Here is a 16,919-nt window from a genome sequence, read left to right on the forward strand (position 1 = left end):
GCAACCTCAGTTCTCAGAGTGGAGAGTATTTTATGTACTGATGTGGAAAAAGCACAGCAGGTTGCTATATAGCTTAACAGAATGTCCTATTGATCATTTAATTGGTTTCTTTGTTCTTAATGTTTCAGCCACCTTTTCTGACAGTACCAAGTTTCTAACCACATGCTTATAGGGTTCAAAGAGGCTTTACAAGAGCATGTACTCCTTCATCTGTTGATGAAAAGTGCTAAATAGCTCCAGCTTTGGTGTTGGAACAACTGTTGTAGAAGCTTGAACTTACTGTAGTCAATATACATCTATACCAGCTGAAGTAACCTAATGCTAGAGGTCCCTGTGTTCATGCCAAACAAAAGGCATGGCTGTGTGCTGCTCAGCACAAAACTGAGTGTTTGTAGCTTGGGTCACATTTCTCCATAATGCTCTTTCAGTTTCAGCGTGAAGATCTGTTGCATTCATTATAATTTTGAGGTACAGAATTGAGGAGTAACCTCTGGTTCTGCTCAAAGTAAGGTATGTGTGAGGCTGCAACCTGCTCGAGGTGAACCGGCTTTAGCAGGGGCTTGGACCAGATGGTGTCCAGAGGTCCTTCCCAACCCTGGCTGTTCTGTGATTTGCGAAGGAAACTTGTTTCACGTCTAGGAACAGAGAAGAAAATCAGGTTAAGAAAAAAAATGAATTGTTTCAGAGAAGAATTATGTGCTACAAGATTTCTTCACACTGATTTTTTTTGGCTGAGGTTGGGGCAGGTGGGCTTCTTTTGGTTTAGGTTTTCAGGGGTTTTGGTGTCATTCTTCTGTGTGACTTTCCTTACCTAGCTTTTGGTTTCCTCTGCTGAAGCCTTTGATGTTGTCCTTGCTTTTTCATGTTGACAAGAGGAAAGAAGGGGCATGGATTTTATTTTGCATTCTGACAATTCACATTAAAATATGGCTTAATGAAGTCCAGTCTATATTTCCTAGAGAAGCTTGAGCCATAATTTTGTTTAGTGCCATTTAGAGTTCCAGTACTCAACTTTTTAATACATGATTACACAATATTTTAGTGCTAATTGTGGGGGTTTTGCATTTATTTGCAATCCTCTCCCCTTTTTAAGTTCTTGGTAAATGTAGGTGGTATCAATTAAACAGATAAAGAAAATGAAATGTTAATATAAAAACAACCATGCTTTTTAGACATACTGATATTGAGGACTCATTGCAGTACATTAAAACATTGAATGTGCATGTTTAAGCATGGTATGTTTTGTAATCTGCTTTACTTACATGGTTTTGTAAAGCACTTTTTTTGTATTACATAATATTTTAAAAGGTGAATAAGAATGTGTTTGCATTGAACTGATGTGGCAGCAATAAAAACGAGACCCTTGGTGAACTTGTACTCCATGGTTCTGCTCTGCTGCAGCACCATGCTGGGAAGAGAGCAAGGCCTGCCACAACCACCCTGCTTCCAGTACCGGACAGACTGTGGGGACAGCACTGCTTGGTGCCTCACCACAGGGCAGGAGACGTAGGACGTGACACCAGGTGCTGTGTAACGTCTGCCTGTGTTCGTTCTGGTAATATGTATGCTTGGAGTTGTCGTATTGAAATAGTGCCGGGTCACCAGTTGCTCAAATGCAAGGAGAAGTGAAGGCTGCCAGAAGCATCAGATCCCACTTGGTTTGGTTTTCCATTGCAAGGGAAATTTCTTTCGCTGTTGTAAATGTATTTATTAAGCCTCTTCATAGTGATTTTTATATTTAAGTAGATTTATGGTGAGTGAATAGGTACTCTGACTGGAACATGTTTAAAAACTCGTAACTGTTGTTTTTAAACATTGATTCAAATGACAGAATTACAGGAATGGCTATGAACCAGAGATGCTAGTGCTGATTTAACAGGACCTTGCTGTGGTTTGCACGTTTTGTACAAGCTACTGGATGCAGAACACCAGTCTGACTTTGCTGTCTTTGTCTTCCACAGGTTATTGCTAACTGGGCTCAGTGGCTGGCACCTGTAATGTAAGGTTAATGCTGGGACCAGAGGTTAGCTGTGTTACAGGTGTGCAACTTAATGAGTTATTAATTGAATGACAGGTGGGACATAACATTCCAGCAGCCTGTCTGCTCCCTATTTAATGTATTGTTTGAACTGTTAACTCTGCAATGGAAATTAGAAGACAATGAATATATGTTTTGGCTTAATCTTTCTACAAATATTGTTGTGTAAAAATGGATTTTTACTAGTAGCAAGATTACCTTTTTTCTTTGGGAGCTGTTGTTTTTGGGGATGCTGTAGCCCATGCTCTGGGTTGCTGTCTTGCATGAAAGTTACGAGAGATGGAGGTTTTTGGGAGAGGTGGTATATTGTGCCATGTGTGTAGGGAGAATAGTGAAGTCTGGAGCTCAACATCTCTTCAGAAGATCTACAGCTCCATTGTTCATATCAAAGTTATATTTTGGGTTTGGACCACTTCTGTTAATAATGAAGCTCATCACCACTGTGAAAATGGCTTTGATATAAATTAAATCTTCATCCTGATACTGCTAAACTTCATCCCAAGTTAGTGATGTATGCCCGGCCTTTAAAGAACAGCTTTGTTTTCTTGCCTTCCATACTGCAGTTTCCAATGCTGTTCCCCATTAACAAGTTTCCCCATCTTGTTAATTAGGGATTAATTGTGCTTACACTGCAGAGGTCTGGAAAGGCTGACGTTATTAATATTTGGAGGGAAGGTTATATATGTGTGCCAATATGATAAGGGATGACTTTGCAGCTGTTGATAATAGAACAAAGCTACCTTCAGGCTGCACTCTCGATTTTTCTCTATGAGGTTCTGAAATTTATTATGTGGTATGTTTCTGAGACATAAAGCATAGCTAATAGGACAAAAGCAAAGAGATTTTTATCAACCTTGTTTTAATATTGAGATTGTGTTTGTCCTTCATTTTCCCACTGAGAGTGATTTTTCATCTCCTTTTTCCTGGATGAAATAGAATTGTCCACGGAGGCCTTAGCAGTGTCTGCTTTCTTATCCACAGGGTTTTGGGTTTTTTTTTCCTCTGACCTTGTTTATATGAAATATCACTTTGGCTCCTTGAAGTGTGCATTCCTGGCTTGGGCTCTGTTCTTTGCTTGTTGCTATACTGTTAGGTCAGCAAGGTGGAAGTGTTTGTGTATTATGTATGTGTTTCCTGAATGATGAGTGAAGACAAAGACTAGCCACACTACCAAACTAAATTATGGTTTAATAACTAACTCATGTCTGCATGCTCAGTTTCAGTAACACGTGATGGATATGGCTGGTTACTTTGTTACCATCCATTTTATTCTGGTAGCATGCCATTAATTTTAATCGGAGGCACTCCAGCAAAAAGCAGTGGTGATCCAGGCTCAGGTTGTTGTTCCTTTTTTAACCTGGATGTAGCATTGCAGTATAGTCAAATGCTGTTATTTTATGTCATGGTTATTGGGTAAAATAAAACGCAAAACATGAAGAGCCTTGTGCTTGTTGACATAAGCTGAAAATGTTTTATACAGACAAAATCACCTTTTAAAATGCATACTTTAGAAATTCACTTAGATCCAGATTTATTAGCACTGATTGAAAAGCAAGACTAAAAAGTAACTGCAGAACAAATTCTCTTTTGTTATTCAAATCCTCAGTGGGTACCTTTTTGTCTTTGTAACTGGAGAAATCGATAGTCAATTAATGTGTAGGTAAGGGTTGATATTTTAGAAAACATCTATGGTTTGGGAACAATTTTAGCATATGGAAAAGCTTGGTGATGGTTTTAAATATTTCTCATTTGATTCTTGACATTTGCTTCCTCACTGCTAAATTACCATTGAGATTAGAACATCACTGTTTTCCAAAGACATGTGAATCCCCACCCAGAACATCCTTTGTACACACACTAATCAACCATTGACAGAAGTTAGCTATTCACTGTCTAAATCTAGATAAATTAATCTTCCACTGAAAGTGGAAAATGCTTATGAAGAAAAATATTTGCATCGGGCAATGTAATTGCTAAAACACTAGTTGTCAAGAAGACATCTGTGATACCGCAGATGAAGTGTCCATATTTTTATTATCTTATTCATGAAATCATACTGGTTTGTGACTATTTATTTCATGTTGTTTTCCTCTGTTACAAATCAGGATGATGAGTTTGGGCAGATAGTTTGCTTTGTCCAGACAGGACACACATCACATTTAAAAAATAACCTGGTAAAAGGTCACCATATTAAATCAACATTTTTTTAATGCATTATTTTAGAAACCATTTTTCTTCACTCTACCCACCCCCACACCAGACATGTAATGGAAGTTTAAAACGGTAGTTCAAATCAACAATTACCGAAACAGTGAGCTCTGTCTAGAAAAACAAAAACTGATAATGTTTAGTAACTTCAATGCCAGAAGTTGCGGTTTTGAAGCTTACCTATCTATGTGATGGGCTAAGTCCCATGCTAGCTGTGCAAGGTCTTATGGCCCCTGTAACTATAGATGTAAAAAAATGTATTTTATTTTGGTAAGCTAACTCATCTCTGTTTCTATATCAACCGAAATTTTCTGGCTTCATTAAATAATTTATCACCATTAGGAAAATGGCTTTAAAGGATGGAAATTTAATGTGTTTTACAGCTTTTTTTATATATATGTATATATTTTACAGTACCTTTATGTTTCAGAGTCATCTATTAACCTTCTTTCACTGGTAGAAACTGAATCACAGGAGGCTCATGTCCAAATCTAGCCATGCTGGGAAAAGCTGATGTCCTACTGAGTTTTAGAAATCTTGAATTGAGGTATCTGTCTGGATTTGGACCTCAGTGAGTTGCACAGTCACAGAGAAATTCTGTGGCAAGGCAGAGAACCTGGAATTTGGAAAAAATGTAGTGTAGTATTAGTCCTGTAACACTACTGTCTTTTTTTCTAGGTGCCTTGTACAAGCGTAACTTACAACTAACTATAGTCATATTTGCATTTGTAGATTCCAAGTGATGCCCCGTTCAACATGCTGCTTCACATTTGCCCTCTGCAAAATCCTCCAGTATCCATGTTACCCCCTTCATGGTATTGCAGTCCATTTTAGTGTTTAGGAGCTTTCCATGAGCCAACTCAGTTAACTATATCTTTTTTTTTTTTTTTTTTTAAGGTATTCAGGATTTTTTTCACAGTAAGTAAAAACTTGATTTGCAGATTGGTAACAAATTGCCACATGAAACATGTACATTTTATTAACTGGTGCTGCTAATTCATGTAAATTAGCAGTAATTAAATGTTCTAAAGATAGTGGTTTTTTAGTACTTATTAAATGTATTGATGTGGCTTATGAAACTGATCAACACAGAACGATTCTAGAACTCTATATTAAGACTAAATTAAGTTAGTGCTACAGACATTAGTTTCCTAATGTATTTAGTCTGGAACAAAACCAATAATAAATTTAGCTAACAGGGTGGCTTGGTGGATGAGTATGCAGTTGGAAATTTGCTTTTAGTGAATATTCAAGCTAAAACCCACCTATATTCCCACTTCTGTGCTAGTAAAGCCTGAGTACTTAGATGTTGATGGAGAAAATAATTGCAGAGGGTGACAAATGTAATTGAATAAAGAAGGAACTTGTTCAAATTTTCTCAGAAAAATATTTTATCCTTGTGCTTGTCTTTGATAGTTAATATATGTTTTTCTAAGGCAATTTGGTAGATCCTGTCAGCATGCAAATCCTCTTCAGAGATTGTTGTACTAATGGCAGGGCAGTTAGCCTAACTAACATTTGTGGGTTTGGGTTGCTTTGATGTGGAGGAGGCGATTCCTCTGTTGTATTACCTCTTGCTTTGATAACTTGTCATAGCACAGCTGGGAGCGATTAATATTGATTAGAAACTTTTCCTATTTACAAACTGTGCTTGAAAGGCACTTCACTAAAGTGGTGCGTAGCAATGGTACTCAGTGAATTAACTGCTGAGGTGAAAACATGGTTATTAAGATGAGTTGATCAATCTGACCTTAAATAGTTGATTTCCCAGTTCTTAGTCTTCTGTTCAGTATTTCAGCTGGGGCAGCCTCTCAAGAGGAGGATGAAGGAAGGTTCTATTTCTAGTTTTTTCAGAGGAAATCGGTGTAAACCCCATGTTCTCAGAAACCGTTTTTGAGACTGTCACTTTGCAGCAGAGGTCAGCAGTGTGTGGGGCTTCTGAGGGGGGATTTCTAGAGGATTTCAGCTTTTTATCTTTCAGAAGAACAGTCTGCGTGAGTTCTTCCCAGCGAGAACTTTAGGAAGGGTATGTTGGGCATTTTGGTCCTTGTTGCTGTATACTTGCGATGAGTCATCCATTTCAGTCTTTCCCTTACTCTGGAACTAGCTGTCAGTATTCTTCTGTCAGCAACAAAGAATCTTCTTGCCACTTCCATGAAAGCTTTTGAGTAACAGCTTAATTCCCAGTTATCAGAGTGCTTAACATAGGCTTCATGCAAATATTATGTATGTTATTTTATCCCTGTATATTTTGTATGCAAGCTGTATCAGAGATACTAAACAGTGCTTTAGCTGTAATGGTCTGTTAAATTTGTGCTTCTTAGAGTTTAAATTATTTTCATGATGGAGGTAATTGCTCTGCTTTGTCAATCCATCATCAATTCATGAACACTGCAGGGTGTATGTGCAACCTCATGTTCAAGGAATTATATATGCAACTCCCATCATTGTTGGTTGTTCAATAAACAGCTTCTAATGATTAAAGCTGCGTGTAAGCTGTTACTTAACAGCTAAAATATTTGCCAGAATTTTCATTGCCCTTCTAGCAGACAGCTTGTTGTTTGTGAATGATCAAAGATACCTTTACATGAGATTAACAACTACTTTGTAGTCAGTTTTCCTTCAGTGTTAATTGTGCTGCTAAATTCTAGGGTATTGTGTTTAAAATCATTCAAAAGTCAGTGTTGCATTACAGCTGCATTTTTGTGCTTAAAAGAACAGATACCTAGGTTGTGGGAACAGACTGCCTATAAAAATTGTCATGAATTGTGCATTTACATGCACAGGAGGGATACTGGTGATGTTTGCACACAGGCCACAACTACCTACCTTCATACCCTTTCCTTACAGTGATTACAGCATGTTATGGTAGGGGGTCCTAGGAATTGTTGACAGGTATTTGATGCATAAGAAAAGCCTTTACAATGCAACAGAAAGTCCTGCTTGGTGCATCTGAGTCATTTAAAAGAATGTTTCATGTAGAATTATATAAACGAAAAAATAGTTGTCGTCTTCCCCCACAAATGTGCATACATAGCTCTACCTAAGATGTTTGGTAATTTGATTAATTATCAGTTCCCTTTTGTACCTAGAGTGTGCAAGCAGCTTGTAAATTACAGAGAGAAACTGTGGGGCTTGTAAATAGCTAGTAATAAGTAATACTCATGCATCCTGTACTGTAGCAATAAAAATGGTGCTGATTTAATGAATCATTAGCACCCCTGAGCTCAGAACAAGAGGTTTAGGGACAAACCTGGTTTTCATGTTTTTGAGGTATGTACAAGTCTTCCTCTCCCAGGTAGCAGTGAGTTTGTTGAAGTGAGTTTTATATCTCAATAAAATGATGATTCCAGATTATAGATAATACCTTTTTCACCCTGTGGCATTCCTAGTTGCTTCTCTAAACGCCGTAATTCCTTAATCCTGCAAATACAACTGTATTGGCAGAAAAGTATGTTGTGCAATGGTAAGGAGGAAAGAAGGAGATTAAGGTTGAGGTTAAGGGAACACAGGAGTGCTGTGAGTTCCCTACTATCCACAAGGACATCCGTGAAATCTTTCATGAAGTGTGAGCTTTGTGGTGTTAGCAATCGAGAGCACTTTTCCTTCTTGTGGCACTTAGCTGGGGTGGCTAGCGAAGTGTTTTTATTCTTGTCTGCAATTCCCACATCAGAAGTAAAGATAATGATACCTCTTGTTGTGTCCCATCTATTTGCAGAATGAGTTCTTTAGAGTGGAAAAGGTCTCATACCCTGCCAAGTTGTGCTGGTGTCACTGCATGAGAGGTGGGGATATGAAAAATTAATCCTCCCTCACAGAAATCATGTTGTTAAACTTCTGTCTAGCAAGGATACTTTCCTACTGTCTTTCCATCCTGGTTCTGCTATGAAAATCAATGTTCATTTACAAACATGGAAGGAAAACCATCAAATCAAAATACAATCACATCTTCCCGACTTCAAAGCCCACCCCTCTCAGTGAATCTCATTAATTATCCCAGACAGGTGTTTTTCAACAAAAGCTGCTTCTTGCATTCTCTCTTCTTTAGCCTCCTACTTGAGCTAATGAAGCTTCCAGTGATGTCTCTGGAACAATGGAGCAATTTATATAACTGCAGGTTGGAGAGAACAAATAAGAAATGGTAATTGAGGAAGGGCGCTGAAGAGAGGCTGTGGGAGCAAAGTCCCTCTATCTGTGTGAAGAGATCTGTCATTATCGGTGATTAGGGAGGAAGCATTACAGAGCCAAAAAGAAAGTAGCTGCACTGAAAAAGTGTTCTTTGATAGTTTATTGATATGCAGATGCTGCTTTATGAAAGGACCACAAACCTCATTGTGGTGGCCTTCGAATCCTCAAGTAGGTTTGTATGAAGAGCAGGGAACTGGCATTACCTCCGCATAGGTCTTGTGGGAAGTCACTTAGCCTCTTTCTTTAAAAAGCTCCCGGGTGCGATTTAGAGCTGTGTGAATGTTGTTTGCTAACACTCTGTGCATAAACTGGGTCCTTCTCTCTGGAAATAGCTGTTTCTTTTCTGTGTGGAAGCCTATGTGCTTACACAAATATCTGATGCATATTTGGAATTGCAGCAAGTCGTCTTTCACGGTTTTTGAAAACGGGTCCTGCCTGCTTGGTTTATGTCTAGGCAATAGGAATGAGGCTTTTTTTTTTTTTTTTTTTTTTTTTTGAGCTGGTACGGTAGCAAAAAATAGACATAGGTGTTCTGCTAGGCTAGTTGACAAGAAGCCCTACCTTGTCTAATGGTAATGTATTTTCACAGTTCATATTTGATTATGCCTAGAAGATGCCTAGTCCCTGCCTCTTCCAAATGCATATAGACATTTACATTCTGAACACTAAAAATCAGCAGAATTCAAATACTCTTTTAAACATATTTGAATTAGTCATCAGCTACTCTCATACCTCAAACCAGCTCATAACATTTTCAGTATGAAAACCAGGCTCAGGTGTGACCTCATGTCCAGGCATAAGTAGTTATTTTTCTTTTATATTTGGCAAGGCAAGAGCTCTTATTTCGAGAAGGAATATAAATATCTTCCCTGCAAAATCCACCAATGAATAAAATTACTTTCAGCCAAGTTTAGGTAAATCTGCCCATGTGGAGGTCAGAGACCATAAAAATACTGCACGAAAAGCTCAGTGAAATGTGTCCATTTCTTCACTCTTTAGGAAAGAACTTTAAGACCACAAGTTCACTCTGAGAGCTCAGAGAAAAGTGCCATTAGGACTTTAAAATATACAGGATTACATTGTTGTCAGTAGTGGAACTCCAGGAGAGCATGGTGCTTGTACAAATTGTGTGTGCTCTTCAGGGCAGGTACATCATGGTCTTAATGGATCACTGACAGTAAACCAGTCTCCACCAGCTCCCTGTGAGTATTATGGATTTTATGAGTGTCTTAAAACTGGGTATTTTACTTACAGCTTTAGCTCTTTGGCTGCGTGAACATGTGAAAGGAAGGAACTCCTAGCCCATGTGCTTGCAAAGTCACCTCAAAATTTAAAGCTGGTATCATCACTTTTGAACAAAGTTACTATCAGTGGATATAGTGCCTTCAGTACGTAAATACTTAGTCATAAGCTATTGGAATTCGAGGAAGTAACACATACCCCACTCCCCGTCACCCCCTTGTCATCTTCCTATTTTGTTCTACTAGAAAGCCCCGTTACCAGTCCCTGCTCAGGCAAATGCCTCGTATAGGAAAGACTGATAAATTATTTGTTCATTTGTTTAATCAGAAGTAACATAACCATGTTATGGAAAGTATTCCTAGGTCTAGTGTGTCAGAAATTCAGCTGTTAACCACAGAAAGCTGTGAGAGTTTGCTTAGCTGAACTGTTTTTTTTATTTTCTGTTGAGTTTCCTCTCTTAAAATGGTAGAAGTGTCTGTGCCAGTAGGATTCCTGGGCTTTCAGTTATGTTTTGGAATATATCTGTGAAAAAACAACCCCCTCAAAAAGGCAGAAGGGAAGGAACCCAGCAAGGTGCGTTATGCTCTAAGCTTAGTTTTGTTAAATAACTGCTGTTTTGACTTTTCAGTAGTTTTGTGTAGCATCATACTCATTTTGGTGCAGTAGATGGCACACAATCAACATTTATTTGCAAGCATGCTGAGGACTGGTGAGCAGAAATCAGGCTGTCAGAGGGATATGTGCTCCACAGGTACAAGAAATAGAGTTCTGTGTCATGTAGAGGCAAAAGAAGTGGTACAGGAGCAAGCATGGGCATGACTTCAGAGGTTTATAAAATTTTCCTGGAGAAAGCTGGTTCTTTGAGTGACGGAAGACTGCACGAAATGGGGCCTATTTCCCATTTGCAACCAATTTAGTATCGTTTTAACAGTTACTTGGCCTCTACTGTATTTCAAAGGCCTGCCACTTATCCAGTGAAAATCATACAGGGTAATTTTTACAAGAAGAAAACAAAATCCTTTTTCTGGAGTCTGAGAATGTGAAGTAGGTAACCACTATTTAATATCAGGTCAAAAAATAACAACAAAAAAAAAGACACAACAATTTCTCCATCCTTTTCTTAAGGTATAACACAGCTGATAGCTTTTCTTTTTATCAGGCTGAACAATCTCGTAGTCCTTACCTCTCTTTATAAACAAATGAAAAGAACCGCAGCTGGAAACAGGTACTTTGTTCACATAATGACTTTGTCACTTCTAGGCGGGCTGGGGATTTTGTAAGTCACGGGAAGAGTTAGTGTTAATATAAGTAACTTTTTCAGATCGAAGTTGCACATGACATGCTCTGGAAAAGAACCAAAGTTGCAAAGAATTAAGTGATGTGCACTCACCACGCTGTCAGGAACCTGCTCATCAGAGGTAAGAGAAACTCAGCTGTTCCAGGAGCTATTTTTTGGTGAATGCATAGGCTTTAACTATCTCCTCAGGCAAATCCATACATGGTTTTTTTTCAGTTGGATTTTATCATTTCCTGCAACACCCTGTTTACCATAAAATATTTGGCAAGCTTCATATGAAAATACTTTATTGGGGTTTTCAGAAGGCAGCAGACACAAGGAAAGGTACAAGCAGACTCAACAGTACACACCGTCAATTCTTAGTACACTTATTGCAAAGGATATATTTTAACCCATATATAATGGCTTGACTGAACATGTCACAAGACTGAAATACCATATACACAAAACAAGACATCATTTAAAACCTGATTTCACATGACAATGCTGATCTACTCAACAAGTACCACTGGAATAAAGTTGGATAGCATTTTATTTTATTCCTAGCAGCAGCCAAAAAGCAGTTTGCTTACAACAGCGAAATGTAATTGGCAATCACAACATCATAAGCTTCTGGGTGCTACTTTGCAGCATTTGGGTTTCTATTTGCAAATGTCATTTTCAGGCTTACAATCTTGAGCTTCCCTGTACAATGCTGTTAAATATGAGCATTTGCCATGGCAACTAATTACGTATTTGTATTATTGTATCACTGAGCAGTGCCAACAGAGATGGGCAGTTGAAGTATTTTGCTTTATGGTCCTATCACCTCCGATCCCAAAGAGGTTACAGAATAAATGCCAAGTATAATGAAGCAGAGATAAAATGCCTAAGAATTTATGTTAAGACTGAGGCTAGAGCCCCGTATCTTGAATCTGGTGCTCTATCTGTGGAATTAGTTGACTGCTTCAAAAAATTTAAAAACTGAAAAAGAGAAAAACTGCTTTTGTCACCTGGATTGGCTCAACCCAGGACTCCATTCAAATTATATATTTTAAAAGGAAGCATGCAGAAGTTCTGGAACTTGCTAAAATTAAGAGTTCTGAAACTAACTTAAAAAAAGAAACACAAGATGCAGTTCTCTCAGTGTTTGTCATTCCCTGACACATTCCCAAAAAAGTATTTTGGAGATCCTGCAGAAGAGATTTTAAAATGTCTTTGGGTCATCATGAGGGAGGCCATGGAGAAGGTGATGCTCTGCTGGCGCCTTTCATGGAGCACAGCAGCTCCGAGATCTTCGGGTCTGCCAGGACTCCCAGTCCTGCAGGGCCAGGGACTGGGCTTGCTCCTGCCGCACACCTCCAGGCAGCAGGGAAGCTCCCGTGTGCTGTGGGACCACTGGTTGGTGTGTGGCTGGACGCAAAAGAAATGGGATCGGTTTTGAAGCAGGGATCCAGGGGTGCTCAACAGGCTGCTTCAGAATGCTCAGTATCTCTGAGTCTGGCTGTGACCTCCTTAGGGCAGAGATGTGCCTCTTCCTGGGGGGTGGAGGGGGGATCTCTTGCACCACATGCAACAGGGCTCCAGACTATGGCTGTAGCTGCTACAGCGATGAAGATAAATGAGGTGTTTTCCTTCTGAGGTTCGTTCTTTTCTTTCTGTATCACCACATACGTCTAATATCTTAAGTGCAAGGAAGAATGCTTCCATTTATGGGAAAAATCAGGTCTGAAAACAGGTAAACTGTAGCTTAGTCCAGTAGTTTTAGATTAGATATTTATTTCTGTTAGCTTTTGTTTTTCAATTTTTATTTTAGCAAAACGCCAGTGCCGCTTGGCTGACTAGGTGGCAGCAGAGGTCTTCTGTGGCACCTGGAAGTGGCGGACACAGATTTCACTGCCTGTAGTTAATGTCAAAACCCCCTTGTCCTGCTATTCTGCGTGCTTTTTGTTGTTGATGAACTAGAACAAAATAACAGTGGTCTCAATGCTGCCTTCCTCGCATACCCCAGACCAGTGCTCTCAGGTTTTTCCAAGGAAGCATGCTACTACTTTTCCATAACATGGGTGTATGAAGCCAGGGCTCGTATCCACACACAGGGCTGGCTTCACTTCCAGCAGTTCTGCAGGGGATCGTGAGGTTGAATCTTTAGCTTCTTGGGACAGAAGAGTTTAATAAAAGCTCTTCTGAAGCTGTAGTGGCAGAGAGGGTATAGGACAGGGTTGACAGCCGAGTTGATCCACAGTAGCCAAAAGGAAGTCTCGTACCAGAAGTCAGAAATGCAGTGGCCATGGCAGCCAGCACGGATGATCATCAGGAGTGTGTATGGTGCCCAGCAAATCCCAAAAATGCCCACAATGATTGCCAGTGATTTAGCCACTTTCTTGTCTCTAGAGAGCCTGAAGCGTTGAGTCATGCTCTGGGACGCTATCCTCATCCGTTTCTCTAAGGACAGAGTGGATGCTGAATTCCTACAGCTCTTCTTGTTGCTACACTTGGGCTTGCTGGAGCTCTCGGAGCTTGTTGACAGTGGCTCTTTGGCATCCAGGCTGGTAGCAGAGGCTGCTGCTTGAGCTTTGCTCTTAGAGAGGTCGAGGGTTTCAGCTGGCTCGTTCTGCTCCCACTTACAGCATTTCAAAGAAAGCTTTGCTTCTGGGCTCGTTTCCATCTCTTCAGTGAAGGACTGGTTGTGCACTTCATGGAAAATATCCAGGCGTATTTTGGTACGCTTCTGTATGTTCAGGTAAATGCTCAGGTTGAAAAACATTACACTGATGAAAGGAGTGAAAAACTCCAGCGTAGAGGCTGTCATGAGAAAATACCAGTTGTAGAAAAATTCAGCGTAGCATTCCCCTGTGGGTATGATACTCCGGCCTGATATGTACTCCCAGCTGATAATGGCAGGTCCGTAGAGCAGGAACGCTAATACCCATACCATCACCATCTTCAGCACCGCTTGCTTGGTGTTGCCTTGCTGAGCTCTGTAGGCGACCTGCAATGGGGAAACCTTTTCATAAGTATGGTCACGCACCCTGGCTTGTTGAGGCTCCTCACAAATGACCTGTGAGCGTTTCTGGTAAAGTTGCTAGGCAATATTCCTGCGGTCTAACAAATTCATAGGCCACAGGCAACAGGAACAATTGCTAGATAAATCACGCTCCTGCAGGGTAGACTCACGAACCCTCATCTCGCAGCTCCGAAAGCTGACACGGTGTCTGCTTGGTGGAAATGTACTGACTCGGTTGGAGCCCAGCAGCCTGCTGCACCCCACCGCTTGCCTGAGCTGCCCCCAGCGAGGCTCTGTGACCCCTGCGGAGAGGGATGCCCCAAGCCCTGGGCCAGCCAGGCACACAGCCTGCTGCACGCACGCTTGCCTGAGCTGCCCCCAGCGAGGCTCTGTGACCCCTGCGGAGAGGGATGCCCCAAGCCCTGGGCCAGCCAGGCACCCAGCCCTGCTGTGCTCCGAGCCCCGTCACCCATCCTTGTTGGGTCAGGGGACGAGCAGAGGCAACAGCTCGGATCTGTCCGCAAACTGCTCGACACCTCCTGTGAAAGGCTGAGCATTCTCTCACCATGAACCCAGAGACCTCGGGGCTGTGCCCTGCCAAAGTCGGTGCCACAATCTACTGCCATGGTAGCCAGGGAGAAGCCGGTGGTCCGACTGCAATCCGCTGCTTTGCCCTGGAGATAATAAGCCCCGCAAGTCAGTAACAGGGCTGCTCTCCTCGCTGACTCACCCGTCCGCTCCTGTTCTGCCATCTGGGAAGGGCGCACCTGCACGATGGGGTCTGAACCTTCAATGATTTAATTACGCCAGAAACACTAATCTGAAACCACAGCTGAATGATGTATTTGTGGGTAATTAGTGCTTTCCATCACCAGGCTGAAAGATTCCTAATTTCTGGAGGATTCAAAGAGCTTTTAATTATTGGCGGGGAATAAAGCAGGAGGAGAGTTATTCCCCTCTCAGCTGCCATGACAGGACTCACCGCTCTTGTCACCGAGAGGAATCTGTCATAGCTGATCAGCACGATGTTGAAGACCGAGGTGGTGCAGAGCAGGTAATCAACTACCAGCCAGAGTTTGCAGAGGCTTCTCCCGAAGATCCACCTCCCCGTCAGGACATAGGGCACGTACAAAGGGATGCAGAAGGCACCTGCAAGCAGAGGGCTCCGTCTCCATCGGGACGCGGGGCGCGCCCTGGGGGAGCGGCGGCGCCGGGCCGGCTCCTTCCCGCACCCGGGAGCGGCCCGGGGGGGCGCGGGGCTCCGCCGGGGGGGACCGCGGGGTGCGGGAGGGGGAGCTCAGCGCGGCCGCGGGGGGCAGCCCGCGGGGGAGCCCAGCGCGGCCGGAGGGGAGGACAGCCCGGGAGGGAGCAGCCCGGGGGGGGGGACAGCCCGGGCGCCCAGCGCGCCCCGCCGCGGAGTTGGTGCCGGTCCGGTCCGGAGTCCCGCGGGGCCACTTTACCTACTAGGAAGTCCGAGATGGCCAGGTTGAGGAGGAAGAAGTTGTTCTGGGTGCGCAGGCTGGAGTCCGCCACGAAGGCCAGCATCACCAGCGCGTTGCCGGCCACCGTGACGGCGATGAGCAGGGCCATCAGCGCGCCCAGTGCCGCCGTGCCGGCGGCGGCGAAGCGCCCGGCGGCGGCGGAGCCGTTCAGCGCCCCGCCGCTATCCATGGCCCGCGCCGCACCGCACCGCGGGGCTGCGCCCCTCCCCGCCCCGCCCCCCGCCCGCCGGGGCCGCTGCCCTGCGCCCGGCGGGGCCGCCGCTCCAGCCCCCAGCCGCCCTGCGCCCCCCCGCATCCCCCAGAGCATCCCTGCATCCCTCCGGAGCATCCCAGCGTTCTCACTTCCCCTCTCAGCTCGGCAGCATCCTTGCATTGCCCCAGAGCATCCCTGCACCCCCCTAGAACACAGTCCTCCTTCCCTCTCATCCCGGGAGCATCCTCGCATTGCCCCAGAGCATCTCTGCGTTCTCCCTTCCCCTCTCAACCCGGCAGCATCCTTGCATTGCCCCAGAGCATCCCTGCGCCTCCCTAGAGCATCCCTACAGTCCCCCTTCCCCCTCAACCCGGGAACATCCTGGCATTGTCCCAGAGTGCCTTTGCATTCCCCACAGCAGGAACATGCCTGCTTCTCCCCAAAGCATCCCCTCCGAGACAGAGGCCACGGGGAGTGTTTATGGTTCCTGCCCCAGGCTCTCCACCTCAATGGAGAGGAGTGGAGGTCAAGGCTTATCTTTCAACCAGAGGTCAGCCAGGATCGCTCTCTGCGCCGGCAGGGCAAGGAGGGTGATGCTCCTGCCCCTGCCCCTCACTGGCAGCAGGAGGAGGAGGTAAAGCTGCCTGGGAACAGGCAACTCTTTAGCAAGTGGCCCTGCCACTTGTTCTGCAAACCAGGGACTGCTTGCCCACAGCCCCGGGCTCCAGGGAGGGGATTAATGCTCCCTCCTCCCTCCACTTGTTTAGCTTTTCATAGTTAAAGGGAATAACTTTTGTTTGAATGCTTTCTTCGTTTGGTGATACTCCCAGATGATGTCTACAAATATCTTAAGGGCGAGTGTCAAGAGGATGGGGCCAGGTTTTCTCAGTGGCGCCCAGCAACAGAACAAGGGGCAATGGGCACAAACTGCAACACAAGAAGTTCCTTTTGAATATGAGGAAGACCTTTTTTACCTTGCGGGTGACAGAGCCCTGGCACAGGCTCCCCAGAGAGGCTGTGGTGTCTCCTTCTCTGGAGACATTCAAAACCCACTTGGACACGACTCTGTGCAACCTGCTTGAGGTGAACCTGCTTCAGCAGGGGGTTGGGCTAGGTGAGCTCCAGGGGTCACTTCCAGCCCTGACCAGTCTGTGGTTCTGTGATTCTGTGAAGTTACCTACCACTGTAAAACCTCTGTGTGCAGTGCCTGCTCCAGACTGCAGGAGTGAAAATGTCTTCACAGGTGCTGTGTCCCCAGGGTAGGA

General features: G+C 43.5%; 1 protein-coding gene across 1 annotated transcript; it reads right to left on the minus strand.

The window, feature by feature from the left end:
* Positions 1 to 12,887: 12,887 nt before the first annotated feature.
* Positions 12,888 to 15,645, minus strand: HRH3 (histamine receptor H3). Its single transcript, XM_055722647.1, has 3 exons — positions 15,420 to 15,645; positions 14,942 to 15,108; positions 12,888 to 13,944 (listed from the first exon to the last, which is right to left on the minus strand). The coding sequence occupies exons 1-3, from the start codon at positions 15,628 to 15,630 to the stop codon at positions 13,060 to 13,062; spliced, it is 1,263 nt and encodes a 420-aa protein (XP_055578622.1). The 5' UTR covers positions 15,631 to 15,645; the 3' UTR covers positions 12,888 to 13,059.
* Positions 15,646 to 16,919: the final 1,274 nt, after the last annotated feature.

Source organism: Falco cherrug, chromosome 10, assembly GCF_023634085.1.
Source record: "Falco cherrug isolate bFalChe1 chromosome 10, bFalChe1.pri, whole genome shotgun sequence".
NCBI classification, from domain to species: Eukaryota; Metazoa; Chordata; class Aves; order Falconiformes; family Falconidae; genus Falco; species Falco cherrug.

What these genes read in the sequence shown, in the direction of transcription:
- HRH3 (XM_055722647.1), bottom strand. Translation starts at nt 15,630, where the DNA reads ATGGATAGCGGCGGGGCGCTGAACGGCTCCGCCGCCGCCGGGCGCTTC. An exon ending in CATCTCGGACTTCCTAGTAG is followed by an intron (nt 15,109 to 15,419) that starts GTAAAGTGGCCC and finishes CTCTGCTTGCAG; the next exon opens with GTGCCTTCTGCATCCCTTTG. An exon ending in TCCTCTCGGTGACAAGAGCG is followed by an intron (nt 13,945 to 14,941) that starts GTGAGTCCTGTC and finishes TCCCCATTGCAG; the next exon opens with GTCGCCTACAGAGCTCAGCA.